Source organism: Argiope bruennichi, chromosome 3 (genome assembly GCF_947563725.1).
Source record: "Argiope bruennichi chromosome 3, qqArgBrue1.1, whole genome shotgun sequence".
Lineage (NCBI taxonomy): Eukaryota > Metazoa > Arthropoda > Arachnida > Araneae > Araneidae > Argiope > Argiope bruennichi.
The window spans coordinates 109200889-109225184 of record NC_079153.1 but is presented as its reverse complement, the minus strand read 5'-3'; the positions used below and the strand labels follow the sequence as shown (position 1 = coordinate 109225184).

At 27.7% G+C, this 24296-nt stretch overlaps 1 protein-coding gene across 5 annotated transcripts in view; it reads left to right on the top strand.

Moving 5' to 3' along the window:
- The window catches only part of LOC129963697 (paired box protein Pax-2-like), a 104639-nt gene that overhangs the window by 53788 nt on the left and 26555 nt on the right, over positions 1-24296 (top strand). For 2 of the 5 annotated variants that reach the window (XM_056078207.1, XM_056078205.1), the window contains exons 3-6: positions 14956-15066; positions 15673-15838; positions 19215-19412; positions 21119-21327. In XM_056078207.1, the coding sequence (XP_055934182.1) occupies positions 14956-15066; positions 15673-15838; positions 19215-19412; positions 21119-21327 (684 nt within the window). Of the gene's footprint in view, positions 1-9910; positions 10217-14955; positions 15067-15672; positions 15839-19214; positions 19413-21118; positions 21328-24296 lie in introns of those variants that run through there. The other 3 variants (XM_056078206.1, XM_056078209.1, XM_056078208.1) reach the window with 3 other exon arrangements.

Below are 24296 nucleotides of genomic sequence, written 5' to 3'. Positions count from 1 at the left end.
CTCACCGTAACGAACACGACGTCACGCTCAACTGCCCTAGCTTCTATTCTGGCTTCTGCTAAAATTGCACGTAATTCATAATGTATGTTGAACTTCGCTATTAGCGAGCATCAAAATCAAAAATAGAAACGTTTTAACCTTTCTACTAGCATTAATCGATCGATTTTTAGTTCAGAAACTTGAAAAAAATGCCTTATTCATTATGAATGAAGATAATTTTTAGTGTTACTGTAAATATAAAGCAAATGAAGTAAAACGTATTTAAAAAATAGTTTAATTAGTGTGCCAAGCAACAGAATATTTTAAATTCAATTATTATTTTATTCATGAGCTATATGATTTCTCAAACTCATTCCACCATTTAGTGACTGACAAGGAACCAGAAGTAAATTTAACTAACGAATCAAGTGATAATTAGGTTTTGAAAACATCAAAAATGGTTTGTCGTCTTGAATACACAAGTACACGAAATTTTAATTACCTTGCACATCAGGAAGTGAGTGACAAATGGATTAGAAAATTTCATCGTTACAAATATGAGAAAGGCCAAGTTCAACAAAAATATTTCATGTATAAATAAGACAAAATGTGATAAAAAAATCATTTGAATTTTATTTTCAAAATTGACAAGAACAAGCAATCCGGTTTTAGAAAATGCTAATTGAACATGCTCAAATATTGCACATAAAGTGCACCAGGTCGATTCCATTTCTAGTCCATCACGTTTATAACAGAACTGATACTATCACTTATTGCCTAGATGTTACAGGATACGAATAGTTAATTATGATATGGAAATCGCACAAAGGGCCATGTTATGCAAACAGTTCCTTTGATTGGGCCATGACTAAGCATTTTGGTGTATGGTGCATTTTTGCATTTAAGCACCATGGAGCATTTTTGTGATTTGGAGAATTAAAGATCGCAAAATAATTGTTTTTAAGAAAGGAAATCACAAAATAATTTAGATACTGATCAAATTCAAGATTTAATTCAATCAGAAAAAAAAATTGTTATTGGTGATGATATTTTAGCAAATAAGAAAAATGGCGCTCATTAAAAATAGCATTCAGAAAGTGTGTAGCAAATATTATGATATATTATATGCCAATCATTTACCAATATTTCATTATGTGGCGAAATTTTCATTGATTATGTGGCTATGATATTAATAACTGATATTATTAATATATTTAAATAATTCTCTAAATAAATATTATGAATAAAATGAAAAAGCCCTTAATATTATATCTATCCTATCTAAATTCTGTTTATGGTATTAACGAGTTGATTATCTCCAAAAAAATAGGAACATAAATAAATCAGAAGCGTATTTAGTAAAATTACTTATTAAAAATAATCACTGTGACAATAATTGCTCATCTTGTATTTATGAGCCTTTTGAAATGTTACATCGTATGCGGTTGCTATAGTAACGTTTTCTTGCTTATGTTCTTCGCATCTCGTGTATGGCATCAATTATTAATACAATAATTCTCTGCACACCTAACTTCCTCAAATGTGGAATTTAATCATCAATATTTATTGATTCGATCTTTTTTTTTGCGGTGTTTTTTTACTCCTTAAAAAAAACTTGAAAATGCATATTTTATGCACATACACACACACACAAACAAAAAAAAAGAAAAAGTATGTGTCAAGAATGAAATAATTGCAAAAAAATAATGTAGATTTTATTAAAAGATTAAGAGAGTGCGTCATTATTTTTTAAATTTTATGTGAAAATTTTCAAAAAATATGCAAAAATTTATAAAAAAAGGAAAAAAAAAAATCTAAATTTCCTTATGAATAAAATGTAAGTTTTGAAATTAGAGCAAAATTTCAGGGCAACAGCTTTGTTTTCAAAAAAAAAAAAAAAAAAAAAAAAAAAAATGAAAATGAAAATATTTAACTGTTGAATTTGTCTTTCCTCCTCATTTTCAACATAACTGGCAACTTTTCATATTCTACTGATGATGAATAGTATTTAAAAAATAAAATAAATAATGCTCGCAATGAAAAAAAAAAGAGCTACTCAATTTACAAATGTGAAATGTTCTATGTAGGAAAATCATTTATTAATACTATAAACGAACATTTCAATATTGTTTTCCTGCTTCCTATATGTAATTTTTTCTCCTTGTAGTGATTTAATTTAATTCGTTCAAACTTAAATTTTGTTCTGAATATCTTGGAAAGCTTAAGTAAGCTTGGACGGAAAGAAGTGTTGAATAGAAACTCTGAAATGAAGGAAAATACAGATGTTGGCGACCTTTTATATACTGCGCAAAAATCAGTTTCTGCTGTCGACTTTACTGGTTTGAAAAGATTGACACCGTTTGTTGTCGTTTGAAAAGACTTTTGTATACAAAGAAAGGGCTAAGGCAAGGGATCCCAGACTTACTGACTCCTCTTTTCACAGCAAACGTTTAGTTGCACCGTTAGTGGTCTCGTTAATTTTTGGTCACAAAAGTTTACAAAAAACCATTTGGAAGAGACCTTCTATGAAGGAGAAGGAGTAAAATGTGGATGTTTAGAAAAATTCTTCATTCAGTCTTTTTTAATGAAAATAATATTGCAAATAATTGAACAATAGGATTTTGTGTTATTTCGCAATCAGTATTTCATCCAGTACAATTTTCATGCTTCATTTTATTGTGAAGTTTATGCTTCACAATAAATGCTTTATTGTATTGTGAAAAAAAAACTAAGTTTGGATTTTAGATGAATTTCTCCTTATTCTACAGCATCTACAATTCCGATCAAAGACCGCATACGAATTTCATTTGTTTAATCGTTGTGTTTCCGAGAGACTGCTTTTTTTTCAAATGGACACAAATAAAGAGGCTGTCAATTCTTTGAAATGATTCAAAATTTAATACAATCTGCAATTCTAATGATATATAATATACTAATTTCACTTATCTTATTATTTGTATTTTTGAGTTATTGGATCCACATGCATTCAGGCAAAAAAAAGAAGATGAATTTTGTAAAAACTTCTTAGAAATCCTCAATTTTGGTGCAAGGCCATATACCAATTAAATGTCTGTAGTTTGTTTCAATTTTAACTTATTGTATTCATAGACAGAAAAACAGAAATGCATAATTTCATTTTTTACAGTACTTTTTTTTTTTAATAATGGAGATTCATCAAAATATGGAGATCATATTTTAAGAATTATAATTTTTCACCTTATATAGACTTTGGATACGAAAAAGTAAAAATGAAAATGTTTCCACAGAAAATCAAATTAAATTAATGATTAATGAAGACATTGAAAATAACAGTGCTAATACATAAATTAATGCACAAATTAGAAAAATATTTCTGATATTTTTGATTAGCTTAAAACTTTTATTAACGAAAATTAGTATATTTATTTTCCAAAATAATTGACTCAGTTACTAAAACTACAACCTGTCAGACAAAAAACATTTTTGCCTTTAAAGCTGATTAGAAAAAACATACTTTGGGGGCAGGGATAAATGTCACGTCAGAGAACAAAAAGAAGGGGAGAGGAATGAAAGAGCAGAAAAGCATTCCCATTTCTTTGTAAGACGCATAAATCACAGGTAACTCACAATAGCCTCAAGTTTACAGGGAAACACGGGCGTAGAATTTATATTTGGCGCATAATCGCTCTTTTCATATCGTTCTTTGAAACTTTCGAATAATTTGTCGCAATTAAAAATTCGGAAACTGACTTTAAAGCTCAATTTTGAGATTAAACCATTTTTACAAATCATTATAGAAAAGAATAGAATTATTATAGATATAGTAGAACACCTAATTATACAATTTCATCGAATTGCATGAATGCGTGAAATTTATATTGATTTAATAGAGAAGGGAATTAAGGGGGAAATAATTTATTTCCACTGTAGAAGTTTTCGATGAACGACATCAAATAATTTTTCAACTTTAAGTAATTTAATAAATTTTATTTACAGTGAATAAAAGTTTTGTTATGAAATATCTGTTTGCGAATTTATTTAGTTTTAATTCAAGTTTAAATGGTATCAGTATCCTTATTTAAAAAATTTTAACATTGTTTTAAGTGTTTATAGAAATTTTCGATGATTGAATTGAATTTTCCTCCCCCCCCCAAAAAAAAAAATCGAAGCTCACACTAAATTTAGTAAATCTTTTAATCTTTTCGTAAAGGAACATTTTATTATCAGTTTAGAATGTTGCATCATAAAAGTTTTGCTGGAGAATTATTAGACATCATTTATTATGTTAAGCGTTTAAAATATGTTTGGAATTTTCTTTTGAAACTAAAAAAAAATTCTGAAATTTCTCCAGTCAGTGTAAGGACTTACTATATAAAGTAAATGAATAGGCAAAGAGAATCATCCACAGTGACCCCATTATACACAGTATATTTAAGAAACTTTATATTTTCGTTTGCTAGTTTTTTTTAAAGTCCATGTATTATAAATAAGCATAAAGTGTTCTTATTTTGATTCTGAATAAAAAAAAAAATATTAAAATTAATAAACTGGGTATTAACACTAGAACCAGATTTTCGCTGCTTTTCTTTTGGGCAATATATTTACACTCTGATCTTGGAGGAACTCCGTGAATAGATATGATTCATTTTATACATTCATTTTTTATTTCGTCTGCTTAGTGAAACAAAGGACAAAATTGTAGATATGAAAATGCGAATAAATAGTTGTTGCCTTTCATGAAGACGCATTAGATCTTTCTCTGTGTTTACCTTCCTTGCTTAGTGTTTTTCTCCTTCCCTCTTTCGACAGAATAAAATCAACGAACCGAAAACGTATTTCTATTTCCGCATGAACTAGTTCTGCGATTTTGTATTATCCACTTAAAGTGAACGAATTAATTTAATAGTAGTTTTCAAAATTTTAGAAAAAGATCTTTTTGTATAAGTTTTCCGGTGATATACAGGTATCATATTCAAAAATGAAAATGTTAAATTGCACTGATGATTGTTTTTTTCAAGAATGATACCTAAAAATTTTATTTTTATGATAAGTATCTCTGACAATCAAAAACCAAAGACTTTTTTAAAAAAATATTTTTTTTTATCTAAATTGATTACTAAAGAAATTGTTTTTAATAATACTTTTCAAAACAGTAAATATAGAGGTCAGCTAATTGTAGAATTCGAGAGTTTTTTTTACCAAAATAGGAAATTATGTAATTTAAATTTTAAAAATTTGGATTTTAGATGCCAGACTTTATTTTCTATAAATTATCCGACTCTTTCTCAGCCTCCGAAATAATTTAGTCTGCTTTTCTTCCCTTTTCTTTAAAAACATTAAAAAGAGAAGAACTTTCCGATGATATATATGTAACCAAATTTTTCCCATCATTTGAGATCATAATTTTGCTGAAATTATTTTCTTTTACTGCTATAAAAAAGGCTTCCAATTGCTTTTTGAAAACTTCATGATATCCAAAAAAAAAACTCATATGTTTAGAGGAAAAGTTGAAATACTGCAAAGTATTTACCATGCGCGCTAAAGATTTTTGAGATTTCACTGGATTTCAGGTTTTTAATATATATTAGCATACCTTAGAATTTCAGTTATCGAAACACAGTTGAACGAATTATCAAACATGCAAATCTATTTTAGAAGATAATAATACTAATAATAATATCAAAATTAAGAAAATAACAGTGAAATTATAGGTCAGAAATCTTAACATCTTTCCAGTCGAAGTCGGTTATTTTCAGTTGAACGTTGTGAAACAGTCTGTATCGATATTTATTGTTCATTCTACTCTACTCCTTTCGTTCCACAACTCAATGCTATATACTGTCTGTTTATGTAATTGTTCTGTGAGGTGATTCTATTTTATTAACAGCATTTTCAGGTTTCGGTACTTAACATATATTAAATATAATTTTATGATTTTTTTCCCTAACCTTTAAGATTTTTTAAATTAAATTCTGAGCTTTATCCGATCATGCGATTTTGTATTATCCGAAATAGTTCAGTCCTTATTTAACACTAAATGCACCGGCATTTGACCAATACATTGAGGATGTCATTGGAAAACGGTCATTTGATCGTTAATTCGGATAGTTGGAGTTCAATTACTTTCAATATCTGAAATACAGACTATAAAAACGATTTGCGAAACTTAAACCAAGCGAGGATAAGAGTAAAGTCAAATTTAAAAAAAGAGGATAAGAGGCAATAACGGACACTAACAACAGTCTCTATTGTTTTAAAGACATCTATTATCCATTAACTAATGATGTTGTTTTTCCAGTCCGCAAGGATTCCCTCAATTTTCACGTATCTCACATTCATAACTTAATCGTTTTCATTTAAAACTTTTAAGAAGAGAATATTTTATCCTCAAAGAAATTCCGAGTTCTTAGGCACGATTCATTTCTTGAAGCTTAAAATAAATATGTAATTACTTATTTTTTTGATCAAAGTTATTTATTATTTCTCTAATGAACGATTTATCATTAACAGCCAAAGATTTTGGGGGAAAAAATTTAGTGTTGGATAAATAAGTTTTAAGTAAAGCATTCAACAGCCGAACAAAAGCTGTGTTTTAAAACTTAGTATATAAACCACTAAATGTAACGATTAATTTAATACAATCATGGACCGTTTTTAAATCTGGGTAGAAATAGCAATGCCATATTTTTATCTTCTGGGTTAAAGTTACTTTTCTTTCAAAATATTTATAGGGCCATATCTTTTTGTAACTTTTTTGTTGACTCTATAAATAGCTGTCATTTGCATATATAATGCTGTTAAGTCATATGTATGCTAGTGACGGTTATAACTGAATTGTCCTTGAATGTATTAAATTTTCAAGATAAAATTTCACTAATTTTGCTTACTGTTTTATTGATATCAGAGCTTAAATCTAAGTTTAGTTCAAATGACAGTTTTATTTACTAATGGTTTATCATTTCACAGACGATTAAGGAACCATGACATTTTTTGTAACTTAAGACTTCTGCATTTGGCGTTTAATTTGGCGCAACACGCGTCCTAGCAACCTTATCATTGTTACACACCCTAAACCTCAATACAGAAGACCCTTGTATAGAGGCTGATCGTTTTCAAAAGCGATAAATGACTGTCGAATAGAGTTAAAGCTATCAAAAACACGAACACCGGTAAAAAGGGTACTTGACAATAGAGGATCTTTCGCCCTGTATTCGAGTGTCTGCACAAAAGATGTCTCGAAAAGCTACAGTATGGCTAAAAGAAAAATGAAATGTTTCATTCAGTTAGTATACTTCGATATACGAGTATAAACTTCCCCCACATGAACTCTAAAGGAAGTAAATAAAATAATAAAAATATCTGTCATCCTCTCGCGAAGTAACTGTTACACGAGTCCCGGTGAGATGTTGAGAATAAAATAACAAAACGAGCATTAAAAGGAAGAAAATATCCAAAACCTTTCAGAATCGATGAACATTATTTTAATGAGATGGAATAATAGTATTCGAATTTGATTAAAGATGCTGCTGCATTTGGTATTTGATATAATCTGATACTATATCAGATCTATTGACATTCTTAATGTAACTTATCTTTATAAGTAATGAAAAGTGTCAAATATTGTATAACAATTTTGTTGAAATTTTATTTGTCAATTATTTATCGAAAGAAAATTTAAGCAAAGAAGATTTAAAGCAAAATAAATTCTAAAGTCAATTATGTAAATGGGATTAATATTACGAAACTGGCGTAGCAGCAGGGACGGTTGAAATAGGAACTTTATTTATAGCAGTTGATTTAGGGCTGTTTGTCTGCTAGAAAGGGGTCGATAGACAAGAAACCCCTTGTTCTGCTACTCTACAACCATCTGTTCTCGCGTGTCAAATGAAGTGGAAGAAAGTTTCATAAACATACACCTTCTTTGTCTCCATAATTAATCTGCGGCAACTTCTCTTCAAATGCCCTTTCACACAGATAGAAAAGACTTAATTATATTTGTATGCAATTACAGAAACACATGCATTTAAAAAATTTCTGCTCTTTCAAGGCAAAATATACTTCCTTCTTTAAGACAGCATTTTAACATAATAATGTTTACAGTCTGACATATCGGCAAATTTTTTAAGGGACATATTTGGTGGACAAAATATCCTTCAAAATGCTCTATAACACAGACTGTTGAAACTAAAGCTACCAAAATCAGCATGTAGTTAGTTATCTTGGATAATAGCTGCTTATAAAAAAAAGGAACTTTTTTAAAGATTTTTAATTGAAAATTAGAATTTTATCGGTTTTTTTTTCCCTTGATGATTTTGGAGAATATTATCACACAAAAAATTTTATACTGCTTTTTTAAAAATTAAGCTTCTCAGAGAAATCATTTTTATTTCCGTAAAAGTTTTTCTAACTTCAAATATCCTTGCAGAATATTTTTAAATATATTCTACAAGAATATTTTCATTTTTTTAGTAAATATATGTCGTATATATGTGCGTAGCGACAATATTATATACATTGGTGTTCACACTATCGTTACTGTATAATTAAACGCAAATTTTAAAAATGAAATATACACAAATCAAATTTGAAACATTAACATATTTGGTATACGAATCACATTCATTATATTTATTTACTTATACTACAACTTGTAAAGAAAAAAAAACTTTAATAAGACAACAGAATTCATTTATAAATAACTTGTTGAAAGGTCAGTTATATAGAATTGAAATAATATTAACATGTTTAAAAAAATTAGATTTTGCATTAATTAAATTTATTTTGTAAAAACATTTATATAAATATAAATTGCTAAGATATTTATAAAATCTATTTTACTTTGCTAAAACTATGTAAACAATTATAAAATTTTGATGCTTTATCCATAAAATGATCAAGAAAATTTATTACGGAGTTTTAATTTTTATTTGAAAATTTAACTAAGGTTTGCTAAAACAATTATTTTAAAGGGTATCTTTCACATATGTTAACTGTTTGAAATACCTATCCACCAATTATTCTATATTACTTTAGACATTCCTAAAATTGATTTTTGTAAGTTATGCATTAAAAATAGCTCTATAAATGCTCCATTTTAATTGCTTTCTGAAAAAATATCGTCTTTTCCTTTAACTGATATAATTTCACGGATCACTTTTTAAATACTTTCATAATTAGGAAATTTCAATTTACCTTTCTAGTTCTATATTTTCTGATAAATAAATTTAAGTCAAAATTTTTCGTTTGAAGATTCGACTGTAATTTATCTATGTGATGTTAATTGACACCAGGGGAATATCGCAACGAGTTGGACTGTTTCGTTCATAATGCCATAATCGCTCAAGAGATGCTGAGATATACACACATATTATTCATTTTTACTTTTTATAGTTCGCATATTTAAATATATATATAATATATATACACGAAAATTAAAAACAGTCCTAGTGCACAAAGTGAAAATTTCTTCAACTTATTGAATCATACCTCAATTATCCTAATTTTTGAAGAAATGTGTTATAAGAAAAGAAAACCGCAATCGTCTTATTTTTTACACTAAATAAAAAAATAATCTGCAATTTATTTTTTCGTTTTATGACTTTTAATAAAAGAAGAGCCAAACTTCTGAAAACAGGATAATCTTGACACTGTTATTGATGATGGTAGCTCATACTCTGTGCTAAGATTTCTGCGTTGATCGGTTGGCTACCATATTACACAGAGAGATCGCTTTACTGTCAAGCCGTGAAATAGTAGCTTCAGCGGGACGCCCTGAACAAACGACAATGAAAAGAGTGGAGAAAAACTTTTGCAGGCCCTATCATCGAATCACACGACGGGGGAAGCTGCCAATTCCCCTCTCCCGTCCTCAACTCTCCCCTTCGCCCATTTAGTAGTAGAATTTCTAAGCTTAAGCGGAAAAAAGTCAGTTTAACTTTAGGCTTCATTTTAGAAACACCATTTCTAGTTTGAGAGAACACGTGGATTTCTTTAAAATGGCGAATCCTAAGAATGTGTATTATGTGTGTTGATTAAATTGTCAGTGTTCTGGATATGCCTGGATTGTGGATAATGTTTGAAATCGGAAAGTTGGGAAGGTTGTTGAAAATTCTTGGAATTAAATTAACAGCTGTTGGTACGGTGGATTAACTTGTTACAGCAATGCCTAGTTATTTAGATGAATTTCATTCGTTTATGAGACCAGTCGATTTAAGTACGTCAAGTCCATATTCTAACTGGATAGGATGCTTTCGGAAAAGTAAGTATTAAATCGTTATTAACTTGATATTCAAGTCCCATCTAAGAAATATGAAATCAAAATTAAAATATATAATTATCAAGTTATTTCACTTTAATCGAAATGATGCTTAGTAAAAATTGACACAATTTACCTTTGATTTTTTGATTTGATGATTGCACGGGATATTTATATATCTTACAATAATTTTATGCAATTTACGAGTAAAAATATTTTAAAATTCTTTTTGATAAATATGAATATACATTATTCATATTTATATACGTTTTTTTTAAAAAATTGCATAGACAGTAAACATTGCGCATTTTGTTTTTAGACTTATTCGGAATCCTTTTAAGAAATATAATTAATTTTACGTTATTAATATTTATTATTATTATTTTTACTTCTTGGAACTTAATCACTTTCAATTCATTCTTTTAATAGAAATGCCCCTTTATATAAATGGGACATTGAAAAAAATTTTAAAGAATAATTTGAAGATTTCATCTTACTTATTCAGAATAGTAAAAATAAGTTATTTAACTGCTTTTTCTTAATATTTTTAACTTAAAAACCAGTCTTTTACTCTTAGACTCTAACTGAATTCGAATGATAGAAAATTTTAGCAATCAATAAATCGAAATGGAAAAGTAGGCATGAAATTAATCTGAAATGTACAATGCCTTCCAAAAAAAAAAAAAAAAAAAGTGGAAACTTGCATTCTAATTTTTACTATTAAGCATCTTATTAGCACATCAATTGCAAAATTTTTACATTTGCATTAGACTTTTTAGCAAAAATTTGTTTATTGGTAGCTTACACAAAAAATTTTAATGCTCATTATCTCATCTTTAGTTAGTAAACGCAATAAGTTTAATAAAATAATTTTTACAATTACTTTTAATAATTTTGATTGCTCAATTAATTCTATTTCTATTACTATTTAAAGATATTAAATTTGCTCCGAAATGTAATTAATTTTTAGAAATGATAGATAATTAAAACCATAAACAATCAAGTTAAAATTATTTTATAAAAAAGAATCGGAGAGGAAACAAAAGATAAATAACAATAATGAAAAATTATTGCATGTGTGAGCATGTTTATAAAAGATAGAATTTTATTTCTCAATTCTTCATCATTTAATGATTTCAACTTTAAAAACTATATGCGCTTTAAAACTAATGCAATTCAAAACAAATTTTTTATTTAAAAAAAAGAATCAGGTCTCACATTACGAATATTTTTCTTCATTTTTGAATGTTTGTCGAATCTGCTCAGAAGCAGTTATTATCATTACTATTATTTAGAAACTCCTCCAATGTTTCGCATTTATTTACCTATTCTATGCTTAATAGAAGGTGTTAAGACAAAAAAAGGGAAAAAGAGGGAAATCGATAAGTTCTCAGCAAACCGTGAGAAAAAAGGCAGTTGATGTTTCATTACTTAAAGAATGGCATTTACCTTCTTAGAAATACAAGCCGGGGTCAATATTATTTAAATAAAAAATAACAGAGAAAACACGGAACACGGAGAAAGCGAAATGATCCCGATAACCGGTTGGCGCATTTCAGTTTTTAACTTGCTCAAATATGTTTGTTTGTCAGCTTTAAACTCAGTGAATTCCATTATTTTCACTTTTACACGGCAATGAAGAAACAATACCTCGTTAGTTAAATTCCAAATATACTTCAATGAAATTTAGCAGTTGATTCTTTAGCCTTCTTACGTAATCTCGAGCCTTTAGCCCTCATTTTTTTTTTCCAGAAATTAAAGGAGATTTAAATCTAATTTAAAACATTTTAGGATGATAATGTTTTAGGCTTGATTAGCCTAAAATTTCCTCATAGTTACATAACAGTGATAGCAGACACATAAAAAAGTGAATTTAATATTGTCGCCATATGTATGTTTATAAAAAAGAGTTAATGAAATAATGAGTATTATATATATATATACTAAGTGGGCACCTATTATCCAAGAAGTTATGGTATATCAAATTTAATCGATCGATTTAGAATGGTCTACCCTGCAAAATATTTTAAGCGATTTTTATATGATGCGTGTCGCATAACACTATTTACAGATAATATACCAGTTGACAAACATTATCATGACAAAATTTAGATTAAAAATGTAAGAGAGTTCCAGATTAATAGCTTTTAAATAGTGTTCTACCGATAATGTCAGACATTTGCAATTTGAACAGAACAAAAATGTTGTCGACGGGGATTTTTGTCCTTTCATGTATTGATATCTTGTAAAAATCCTCTATTTTAATGTGATATGTATAAAGTATATGAAGCTGCGTAATATTAAAAGTTAAGCTGCAACACTTAAGATCATGTATTGGACTCCTAGGAAAGGGAAAGAAGGAATAAAAAGTATTAAATTATACATTTTAATTTTCAGAAGATTTCTGAATAAATTTCGATTGAAATTTGTATGGTTTCGAGGGAAAAATAAATAACCTAGTCAGGAAAACTGAAAGCTTACTAAGAATAGTTTGATATAATCTCAGATAGCGAATTCACTTTAAAAACGATGGTCATAAAGAGAAAAAGGATTAGTTATGACTTCAACATTAAACAGTAAACATTTTTTTTCAAGCATTGCGAGGTAAATTTAAAATAATAAACAATAAGAAATTTATTATTTTCTGGAATCTTTTGTTACAATTATTTACAAAATAAAAAAATTCAGACAATTTCACTCGTACATTTTTTTTTAAATGTTCATTTATCCCTTGCATCAATTTAGTAGTGTTTTAATTTTTATTTATATAAATTCTTTTAGAAGATTTTCATTCAATAGCTTACCGAGTGACTAAAAATATGCTTAAAAGTAATCAATAATTTTTTTAAAAAAATTCAATCGATGAATGAATTTTTGTTTCTAAAAATTCTATTAATACAATATTTATAAATAATGTCCATATATATTGCAGAAATTTTTGGTATCTTCTTATAACAAATCTTAAAATTTTTAGCTTCATTTTAAAGAGATATATCGCATATGTAGCTTCCGTTATTCTTTACGTCCACTCACTGTTTATTTGTTTATTTTTAAGTCATATCATATGTTTTCAAAATTTCCCTGGGAACACTCCCACAAAGTCAGAATTTTGCTCTCAAGACAATCTAAGAACCAAATTACACAGAAGATTTGCCCTAACCCCGCCCCCACCCAGACAGAACCACAAAATTCTCCGAAATAGTTGCTATTATCCAAACACGGTGATAACGTCAAATGGAATTGGTGAAGTGGAACTGCTGATTTTGATCGATTCTCAGAAACTGTAAAAAAGAAATGTTTTCCAACATGTATATTCATAGTAAATAAATAAGGATGTTAGCGATCGACTCAGTTTTTGAACAATCGCATTCTATCTAGATGGGGAAAAAATCAGGAAAAAAATAAAAATAATTTTAGCGGGTTTTTTTTTTTTCAATAAAAAATGTGAAAACTACATATTTTTTCATTAATATGAACTGCCATTAATTAAAATCTTGTAGCAATATGTTTCTGTGATTGACTGTCATCATAGAAATTAATCATTCCTGTTTTAATATGGATCTAAGCATGCAATTTGTTTCCGAGAAGAGGTTTTAGTTGCCCTCATCAAATGGACAAAAATACTGAAGTCTTTTAGTTTTGGGGATATTTTATAGTTTTTGATTTGTGTTGAAATAATTCGCTAATATCATTTAAGCAACTATTTAAGAACTAATTATTACAACTATTTTGATTTTTGAGTTTCTGATAAGAATATGGATTAAGCAAACCACCAAAATTCTGAAACTAAAAAATAAAAATTTTTGCAGTTAATTAATGTTTCTGATGATACCATATTTATATCAAATAAAAGTTTTACGAAAATGAGTTTTAAACGAGATAAATTTAAGTAGAAAATACTAGATGGTAATTCAATTTCATTGCAGTTTATATTTGCATGATCGAGTATGTAATTTTTTTTTTTACAGTATCCGTACTGATGTCTGATATTATTTTATCCCTACTGATATTATTTTTTCGATTTGAATTCATTTATTTATGTATTGGAGTTAATTATTTATTAATATTGGCTCAACATGAAAACATTTTCCTATTAAATAATTATGGTACAATTCAAGATTTCTTCCATATAAGTTTGAAGAAGCAAGTAATTTTTTATGCAAACCATTTTCAATAAATAAAATGTCCAAATCATTATTTCTGCTTTTTATCCATGAAAGAAAATACAGTGCACTTACATTTAATTACAATGCAAATTTATTATTACTAGTAATAAATTTTTTTTAAACTGCATTGCGTTCAGTAATTTTCTTTAATATTTTTTTTCAATTTCTACAAAACCAACTGCATTGAAATAAATAAAATTGTGTTAGGAATATTATGCAAGTACATTAATATTTTAATGGAAATTTTTTTTAAAAATTCACTATCTAATTAATTAAATTTATAAATCATTTTTCAGATACTTCTATTCATATAACGATAATAACCACAGTAACATATTCACTTCATATTTATCAAAATAAAACATAATTGATTCCCCGAGCACTACTGTATCTAAATGTAAAATGGCGGTATCTTCTTAAAATATTTTCATTTTTAAATTCTTGTTATGACTGAACGCTGTTAATGTTTTATAACATTAGGAGTCAACGAAGAAAAGCACACATTTTTGGCCGCTTAACACAATGCTGTAATAAAATGAATGTTTCCATGTCTTATGAATTTCGGGTTCGTTTCAGATTCAAGCAATATCAATTATTTATCCTCCTTGGATCTGGAATCGAATCCTGGAGTGGAAAACATTCAACCCAAAATGGGACGATCGAACTCATCAGAATCACAGTCCTCCAGTAAGTGCCAACGTCAAAGACAATCAACTCTATATGACTATCTTCTCTTTAAAAATGGTGTCGGATTTCATGAACTTTTTCTCTTTCAAAAGGTATCAACAATAATAAACAACGAAACAAAGCTAGTTTATAATCGATATGTCTAACGCTGTGTTTCTAATTTCCTTGTATCTTCATTTATTTCGAATTAGTTAACAAATATGAAAGAAGAGCTTCACGTTTTATAAAACTACAATAACAGCAAAATTACTTAATATTGGGAAATGTATCAAACTGTTTACCGACAGTTAATTGATGCGAATACCCTCCAATGCCTTTTTCTCACAAATTAAAATACCTTTTATTTTTCACCCAATATTTGTAAACGGTTTTCAACACTTACTTTACTTAATTTTTTTTAGGGACCTCATGAAGTAAAAAACATAAATTTCTAACTTAAATATTCTTGGGATTTTTGTAACAACTCTTTTCTCACGAATCTCTGATAACCAATATTTCTTCTCCTCAACTACTTTTGTCTCTCTAGTAACATTCTTGTACCCTATAGTTTAAATGTAAAGAGGTTTCTGCGCGAATAATAGTTATTTAATGGTTATGTAATTACAGGTCATGGTGGTGTCAATCAGTTGGGAGGTGTTTTCGTTAACGGTCGTCCCTTACCAGATATGGTGAGACAGAGGATAGTAGAACTGGCTCATCAAGGAGTGAGACCCTGTGATATTAGTCGGCAACTCAGGGTGTCTCACGGATGTGTGTCTAAAATTCTCGGGAGGTAAGTTCACATCTTTTTCACTTAACGCGTTATCGTAGTTTTTAATAGGATGAAAAAAAAAGAAGTAACTTATTTTTATCAAATAAAACATGCAACTTTTAAATTGAATCATCATTATTAAAATGAAGCTGAATGTATTTTAAAGATTAATTCATTGCATTGTATATTAGCAATAAATAAATAAATAAAATAGACATTTGAATTCAGAATTATATATAATAAATGCTTTTAAAAATAAAAACTACAAGAAAAACTTTTCTTGAATGAGTTGTTGTGCTATGAATTTCTGTTTAGCCTTCATTAATTTCAAATTTTGGTTTATCGCTTAATGATGCTATATTCATGATAATCTAAACTTTATAATACTAAGCTAAAAATAGAAAGTCACATTAATAAATAAGAAATAAAAAAAATTTTACTGAAATAGTAAACAAAATTTTTTCATTGTTAAAAAAATTCGGACTAAAAATAATAAGATTGTGAAATACATTTAAATGCAAAAATTGCCTGTGCGTTTTTTTTATTACATTCCTCTTGTTAATGTCTTTAAAACAATCATAAATATTTGATACAATTCGCAACAATAAATGGAATTAGGATTGCTTCATTACCTCTTTCAAAAAATAAAAAAATAAAAGTTCTTGATGAAAAAAAAAGTCAACAGATGTCATGTTGAGACTTGTGATTAATAGGCCGGTTAGGTCCTGTCTGTCTTCAGCGACTAAAAGACGTGGGATGAACCTCTTCATCTGCGGTACTATTCCCAGATTTGCAGTATTATACCATCTGTCTTCGCTTTCATGTTTCGCGTTCTAATTTAAGCGGAAGATTTTTCTCCAGAACAGAAAAAGGTAACGTAACGAATTGAGAAGCAGACGCGCTATTCATCTTCTCTTGAGCTGTAGTAGAAGGCTGGATACGGAATATGTTTTCCTTCGGAAGTACAAATTGGCGGAAAATGATTCTTCGAGTTTGCGTATCGTGTCTCACTACTCTTTCAACTAGCCGCTTTTCTGTGCAAGAAAATGACTGAGTGAATGTTTGTTTTGATACACGTGGAGGCAACAAGGTGCTATAAATACCTTCTTGCAACAAATGAAAAAAAAAATGCATGCTTTTAATATCATTGGTGTGCTTGGATATTTAGGTGCTGAAATAAGTAAGCTAATCATACTGTTCTCATTAAACTAATCATTGGAATGAAAATAGCACTCTTCAGATCAAAATATATTTAAATATGTCAAACATATTTCCCTTTCACATTCTCAAAACTTTTTATTCTCATTAATTAAAGGTTTTTTCACAGTCTCAGAAAAGATACAATGCTGTACTACATGTTATATTTATTAAAATATCAATCTGTTTTTAAAAAATCCCCATAGGAATGCTATATACCAAAACTCTCCCTATGTCATTTGCTTATTCATGAATTTAAAACAAATTAAATAAAAAATGAGCAATAGACCATAAATAGGAAAAGAGTCAATAAATCTATTCTAATATAAAGCTTCAAAAACGAAACAAAATTTTTATTAAATTTCATTAAAACGAGATAAAGCATGGCTCCATGTACATATACATTATATAAATTAGCGTAGATAATATTATTATTATTTTTTATTTATTTCTTATATTAAACTGTTAATTTTATTTAATTATTACACACTTATGTAGATTTAATTTATGAAACATAATTCTTAAAATTATTATGAGATTTCAAAAAAAAAGATATCTTTTGCAGATTCGAAGGAGCTTTAGAAAGTTTTGCATTCCCTCCCCCCCCCTCATAATTAGGAGAACATTTAAATAATTATACCTTTGACCACGACCTCCTTCATGTCAATTTCACTTCTTGTTATGTACATTTTTAGAATTTCAACTCTTTATTCATTACAAATTAGAATTAATAATAAATATTTGAAGGGAACATGCGACAAAAAATTCAGGAAATCAGCACAGAGATTAATTAATCTCGAAAACGAAATGCAATCTGAACGGCGAAGCCCCGATTCCACCGTTGCAAAGACAAAAATTAAAAAGATGAATGAAAGTTGGTTTCGCAGAAGTTAATCTTATCTTGGAATCCATTATTCGTTATCTTACATGCATTGTGATTAATATGTAAATTATGCCATAATGGTTGTATATATTTCTTTTACAAGGGTTTTTTTTTTTTTCCCATTTTGTTTAACTCCATTTCTTTCTTTCTTTTTTTCCCCCCTTTCTTTTTTTAATTAAGTTTCTGGAAGGAAAAAAGAAACATTTTCAAGAAAAAAAGAAATACAAAATTATTATTTATAAATGTTAACATATTCTTAATTCAAACTGTCAAAATTTTTAAAAAATTCTTTTTGATTTCTCCGATTTTTTTTTTTTTTTTTTCATTTTTTCTATTTTTGAGCAATACTTGATTAATTACTTATTTTTTATTTTTTCGAGTCTTAAGTAAAATAGGGTCCAAATGTTCCTACTTATTTATTCAGTTAGTTAATTAGTTACCATTATTATTATTTGCTTTCAACCAAAGAAATTTAAATAAATTTTATTTTTATCATTACAAGGAATGTTTCGAGAAGAATATAATAAAGTTATTCTTTTCATTTGTTTGATTTTACTTTGATAACTGAATGATATTTTCAAATTTGATTTTTTTTGTCTTAATCATTTTTTAATTCATTGCGCAATGAAAGCTTAAACAAACTATGGAAAGAGCAGATGTTAATGTTACAAAGGAAAAAAAAATACCATTTAATTTTCTATGGTCTTCCACTCGTTGTTGGAATCAAATTCAGCGCAGGTGCTGGTATATAGAAACATTACGCGGCGTTGGCCAAGTTCCAAGTAAGGAAACAGAGATCTCTTCTAAAGAAGATGAATGCATGAGATAGGGAATCCAACTTTCATGATCTCGTTTCTACCGACCCATATTCATTTTTATTTTGTCCAGCACTCATGTTAGTATTTTTTTTTTTTCATTATTTCTGGGGTTTAGAAAAATATTTAAGGAGGAGTCTAACTAAATATATTTTCGTATTTTCATTTTTCTATATAATGTAGGAAATCATTTAATTCTCACAAACCTAAAAATTTCAATCATTATCGCTTTTTCATTAATTAAAAATAAATAAAATGAATAACAAAAATTAATTTCAAATCAATTTAAATATATAGTAAAATTAAAATGTTGCTTTCGGAAAGAATTATGTTTAATTTTTTAAAAGCTCATTTTTCTTTCATATCATAAATTTGGTTTATTTAAGAAAAAACTGATTTTAAAAAAATTACAAGTATTTTATTTGAAATTTATAAAATTGAAAAGTCATATTTAATAATCCCTTAAAATTACTAAAAATATTATATTTTTTCTTTCTTCCAGATATTACGAAACAGGTTCAATCAAACCTGGAGTCATTGGGGGAAGCAAGCCTAAAGTTGCTACACCAAAAGTGGTAGATGCTATTGCCAACTACAAAAAACAAAATCCAACCATGTTCGCATGGGAAATCAGAGACAGGTTGCTGTCGGATGGAATATGTGATCAAGATAACATCCCATCTGTCAGCTCCATTAACAGGTCAGTGCATGGTTTCACGAAAAAAATTTCTGAAGTTGTCAATTTTATGATTTTTAAAAAAAATTTAATTTTAAGGGACTATGGCTAGATGTGAACAGACCACTTCAATCATTTAGTTGCAATCAAAGGCAAATTGTAAAATCTAAAAGTTTATAAAATTAAAACATAACAGTTGAGAAATAAATCATACTAGTTTAAAGTGAAGCAATAACAATTTCATGAGGAAGGAAGTGAAGCGATAGCATAAAATTCACGAGACATCAATTAAATAATAGAAAATAGTAATTCCCAAAAATTTTTAAAAAAATATTTGAGATGTTGTCCTACTAGATATGTTATATAAACTCAAAGACAACTTGGAAAAAAAAATTATAACTGAAGACTAAAAATTCAGATAAACAAGAATAATTATAAAATTAGCATGATATATGTATATAATATAGTGGAGAAAAAAAAGGATGTAACCAATGAAGAGCTGAGTCAATTTCACATCAGATTTGCCTACTTGAATTCAGTTTATATCGGAAGCCCCATAGCAATTGCAAACATTACATTTTTATACTTTTGCGGAATATAAATAGTATAAAATTAAGTTTATCGTACTAATTATAATATGTGAATCATACTAAAGCTGTTTAATTTAAAAAACGAAGAAGCATTGTGCACTTTTGACTGTAACAAAGTTTTGCTAATGATTGTTACCATTCTTACAAGAATCATTAAGAAAGAATCTACCTACTCTGACGAGAAGAAAGAAAGTCCAAACATTTATATACCCCTTTTTTATATAAATGTTTATTCTCAGTCAGTGACTAATGAAACAACATTTATCTCATCCTCCTATACGTCTCGTTGGAAAACGAACTCTTTCGTCTTGCTGTAACCTATGTCTGTTATGTATCACTGACTGGAGAAAATAACTCATATCAGACCAAGGGAACATTTATATTAGGCGCTGTGCCAAGACAATTTCTACAACCCAATATACTCACTTTTATTTTTGGCAATTTTGTATTGTTCATCAAATTTTATATAATTTAAATTTTTCCGTTTTCTTTTGGGTTATTCAGAAATTTTGTTTTAAATAATCTGCATTTCCTTTGATTATAATCTTAAATATATATATTCATAAAAATATTTTTTTAATTTATTTTAAGAGATTTAAAAAAGAAATTTCTTTACCGGGCATATATGTAAACTTAAAAGACTGGTAGTTACGTGGGAAAAATTTTTAAAAATAGTTTTAATTTATGTTTTATTTCATGATAATAAGACGCTAGTAATATTGGTATAAGAACTTTTTAAAAATGCATAAAATAATCTATCCTTAGAATAAGATAAATTTTTATTTATTCTACTTTAAGGTAAATAATCTCAATCTGGAAATCTAAAAAAAGACTCAACAGGAAGAATAATAAGACTTTGCATGCGACTTTGAACAAAATATTAACTAGATTCACAAGTAAATAAAAAGGGAAAGTGAACAGCTTTCTGTCCTTTACTTGTTATTAGCGTTTCTATATAAGGATTCAAAAATGAAGGTTGGATAACTGTGGAAAAAAACAAATATCATGTATTCAGATGATAAATACTTTTTAACATTGTAAACTAAGATATTCCTCGGAACTGGGCTTTCTCGTGAATTGAGGATATTAAGAATATTATATCATCAGACATATTAGTCATGCTTCTTCTTATTTCCTTAGGATTGTACGAAATAAGGCAGCTGAAAAGGCCAAAAGCGCTGTAACTTCCAGCTCCAATAGCCCCAGTCCACAAATGACGTCTACCGTAATTGTGACGTCTCATCCCGACCAAAGGCCATCTTATTCCATCAATGGTATTCTTGGTATTCCTAATCCCTTAGAAGATAATAACGGTAACAAAAGAAAGAGAGACGACGACAGTGAACACTGTAAGTACATTTCCTAAAAGTGTTCTTTTCATACTAAGTTAAACTACACTCGTATCGATATTCGTTAACGTTTCTTTCGAATGAAGTCATAATATAATGTGGTAAACTTTCAAAAATTGGTAAGATTTTTTAAAGTACAGGCCATATTTCTTAAATAATGTATAATAATGCCAAAAATAAATAATTCTTCCATTTTTTAATTATAAAATAGTCCAATAAATTATTCGATTATTTATTAAGCTTATTGGATACAGATATTAATGGAAGTGTTACGCTTGTAACTTAAGCAATTTGCCATTTAAAGATAAATTCTAAATACATTAAAAGAAAGACACAATAAAATAAAAATATTCAATAAACCATTTGACCATGGCTATAAAGCAAATAATGATTTTTTTAAAAATTAGGATTTTATTGGTAGCATAACAGTATGAAATAAATTTGAATTTTTTTGGGATTCATACCATTTTGCATCGCAAAGGAAATTAATGCTATTGCATCCACATCCGCGGCCATGTTAACCGAACTATACTCTCTCCGCATGTATTATCAACACAATTAAGTTATTGCTATCAAATTTTGGAGAATATACGGCGTTTCTAGAATTTCACAACGTATTTCGGAACTATTATTCATGAATGAGAATCTTATTACGTATTCATTGAAATGATAAGAGGGGAAGAGAATAATAAAGCTCCAAAAGCGCTCCTCTTGGTTCGACAGATTCTAGTCTTCACGGTCTACCGCATCCCTTTACCTCATTCATCTCATACAAGAAATTTCTACCATTGTATAGATATATATTGCTAGAGTGCGGTTACATGTTACCACCCGGTGTGGAAAACTTAGTCTGAATAACATGCAATAAATATATCATCTAGAAAAGGTACATGTGTTCTGTAAATGGAAAATAACACATGAGTAAAAATCTAATTTATATTAAATCTTTGTATTTTTCCTACCTTTCCCAAAGTCAGTTTTTTTTATTGTAATTTCTCAAGATGCTGTTGAAATTTTGTCCTGCTTCAAGATATTTATTTTCAATTAAATGGTATTCATTTCTAATCACTTTAAGAAATAATTAAATAAATAAAAATATTGTATGTATTAAAAAAAAGGGTATATCCCATTCTTAGAAGAATACTATCGCAATTTAAGAAAAACACTTTTGAATTAAAATCAATTTAAAACCATCTTTAGTCTGATTAAAAATAGTACAATCTATTAGATATACTTGATGCAGTAACGCACAATGTGAAAATGTTTGAATTTATTTTCGTTGATATAGGCTTAAAGAAGTTTCATATTAAAAATCTCTTTTCAGGTAGTTTCATTATAAGAGATTACTTATTGCAATGGTTCTTATGACACAACTTTAGAAAGATTTCCGAAAATCTTTAACGATTATGGTCTCCTGAACCCCCAAACCACTTTTCGTTTAAAAGTCATATATATATATTCCTCAGTGTAACTAAAAATCAAACGATAAATTCTTAATTTGTATCCTAATTTTTTGTTAATTTTTCTTAATTTGTTATTTTCTGCCTTTAATTCAAAGAAAAATAATTTTAAACAATTAATTACATCAAATGTATTTAAAATGCAAATGATAAACTTTTAATTTTTGCCATCTGATACAATCTTTTCGCATTTGCTTAAAAACCTCAAAGCCTTTCAATAATATAAATGTCTGTATATTATTTTAATAATATTTAAAACTTTAAAACTGTTTGTAATAAATATTGAATTATGTGATATCAATAAAATCATTATTTATGATTGCCTCATAATATTCATATTCATTATTTATGGTTGCCTCATAATAACTAAGTATTACATATTAATTAATATGTAATACCTAGTTGATTTTGTCTAAGAATGGAAAGGAATTTAAAAACAATAATTTAGGTTTGCCATTTAGCTTGCCAAAAGGAATTTTTTTAATATAATGTTTATAGGCTGGATGTTTTCTGTAAATTGCTTTCTGCGACATGTATGCTGTAAAAATCGTTCAAAGCGAAGTATAGTCAGATCTTTGACCCAGATATACCAAATTTCTTCACTGGTTATTTCTTATATAGTAAGTGTTCGCTAAGAAAGGTTCTCAAGCTTTTATTTAGATTTTTAGTTAAAAATAAATCAAAATTTGGAAGATTTTTCACCGTAATTTCAGAGCATAATATCGCTTAAAACCCATTTTCACACTGTTTTTAAACATTATCTTTTCGGTAATAACAATTTTATGTCCGAATATTCCTCTAATTTTAATAACATTTTAAAAATATTTTAAGCCCATTCTACACTAATATTTTTATTATTTTGGTTAATAGGGTATTTAGTTAAATTAGATATTTTTATACTGCTGTTGTGACAATATTAAATACAATTTTTTTTAATGCGTGTTATCGCTGATGCATAAGCAAGAGTAAATTTTTAAAAAATAAACTAAAAAGTAGACTAAATGAGCATAAAACATTGTTACGATAATCCATTCTTTTTTTATAATTATTGTTTTCGTTATTATCAGAATTACTATCATCATCATCATCATTAATTTACCATTATAGTTGTGGTCGCATTTTTCTAAAGGCGTAAAAAGGTTGGAAAGAATTAGGTTCTTAAATGATATAATTTATCTTTTAAAAAACATTAAAGGAGAAAGACAAGGTAATGTATTTGTTTATTCTATTAAGAATATGGAAGTTTATAAGTATAGATAATCTTTTCCATAGAGTTGATCTGACATATAAAGAGTGAATTTTCATTTTTTTAACTAAAATAACATAAAATGAATAATTTTTAAACAATGTTTATTAAAATGGAGAGATCTTTCAAACTCTCGCTTGCTCATTGTAATAAGGTCTTGTTTTCAAATACCAAAAGGCACAAAATGTAGATCTTCCATATTCCAAATATTCCGTGGTTTTATAACTAAATAGAAGATATATATTTTGCAAAAATACTTTAAC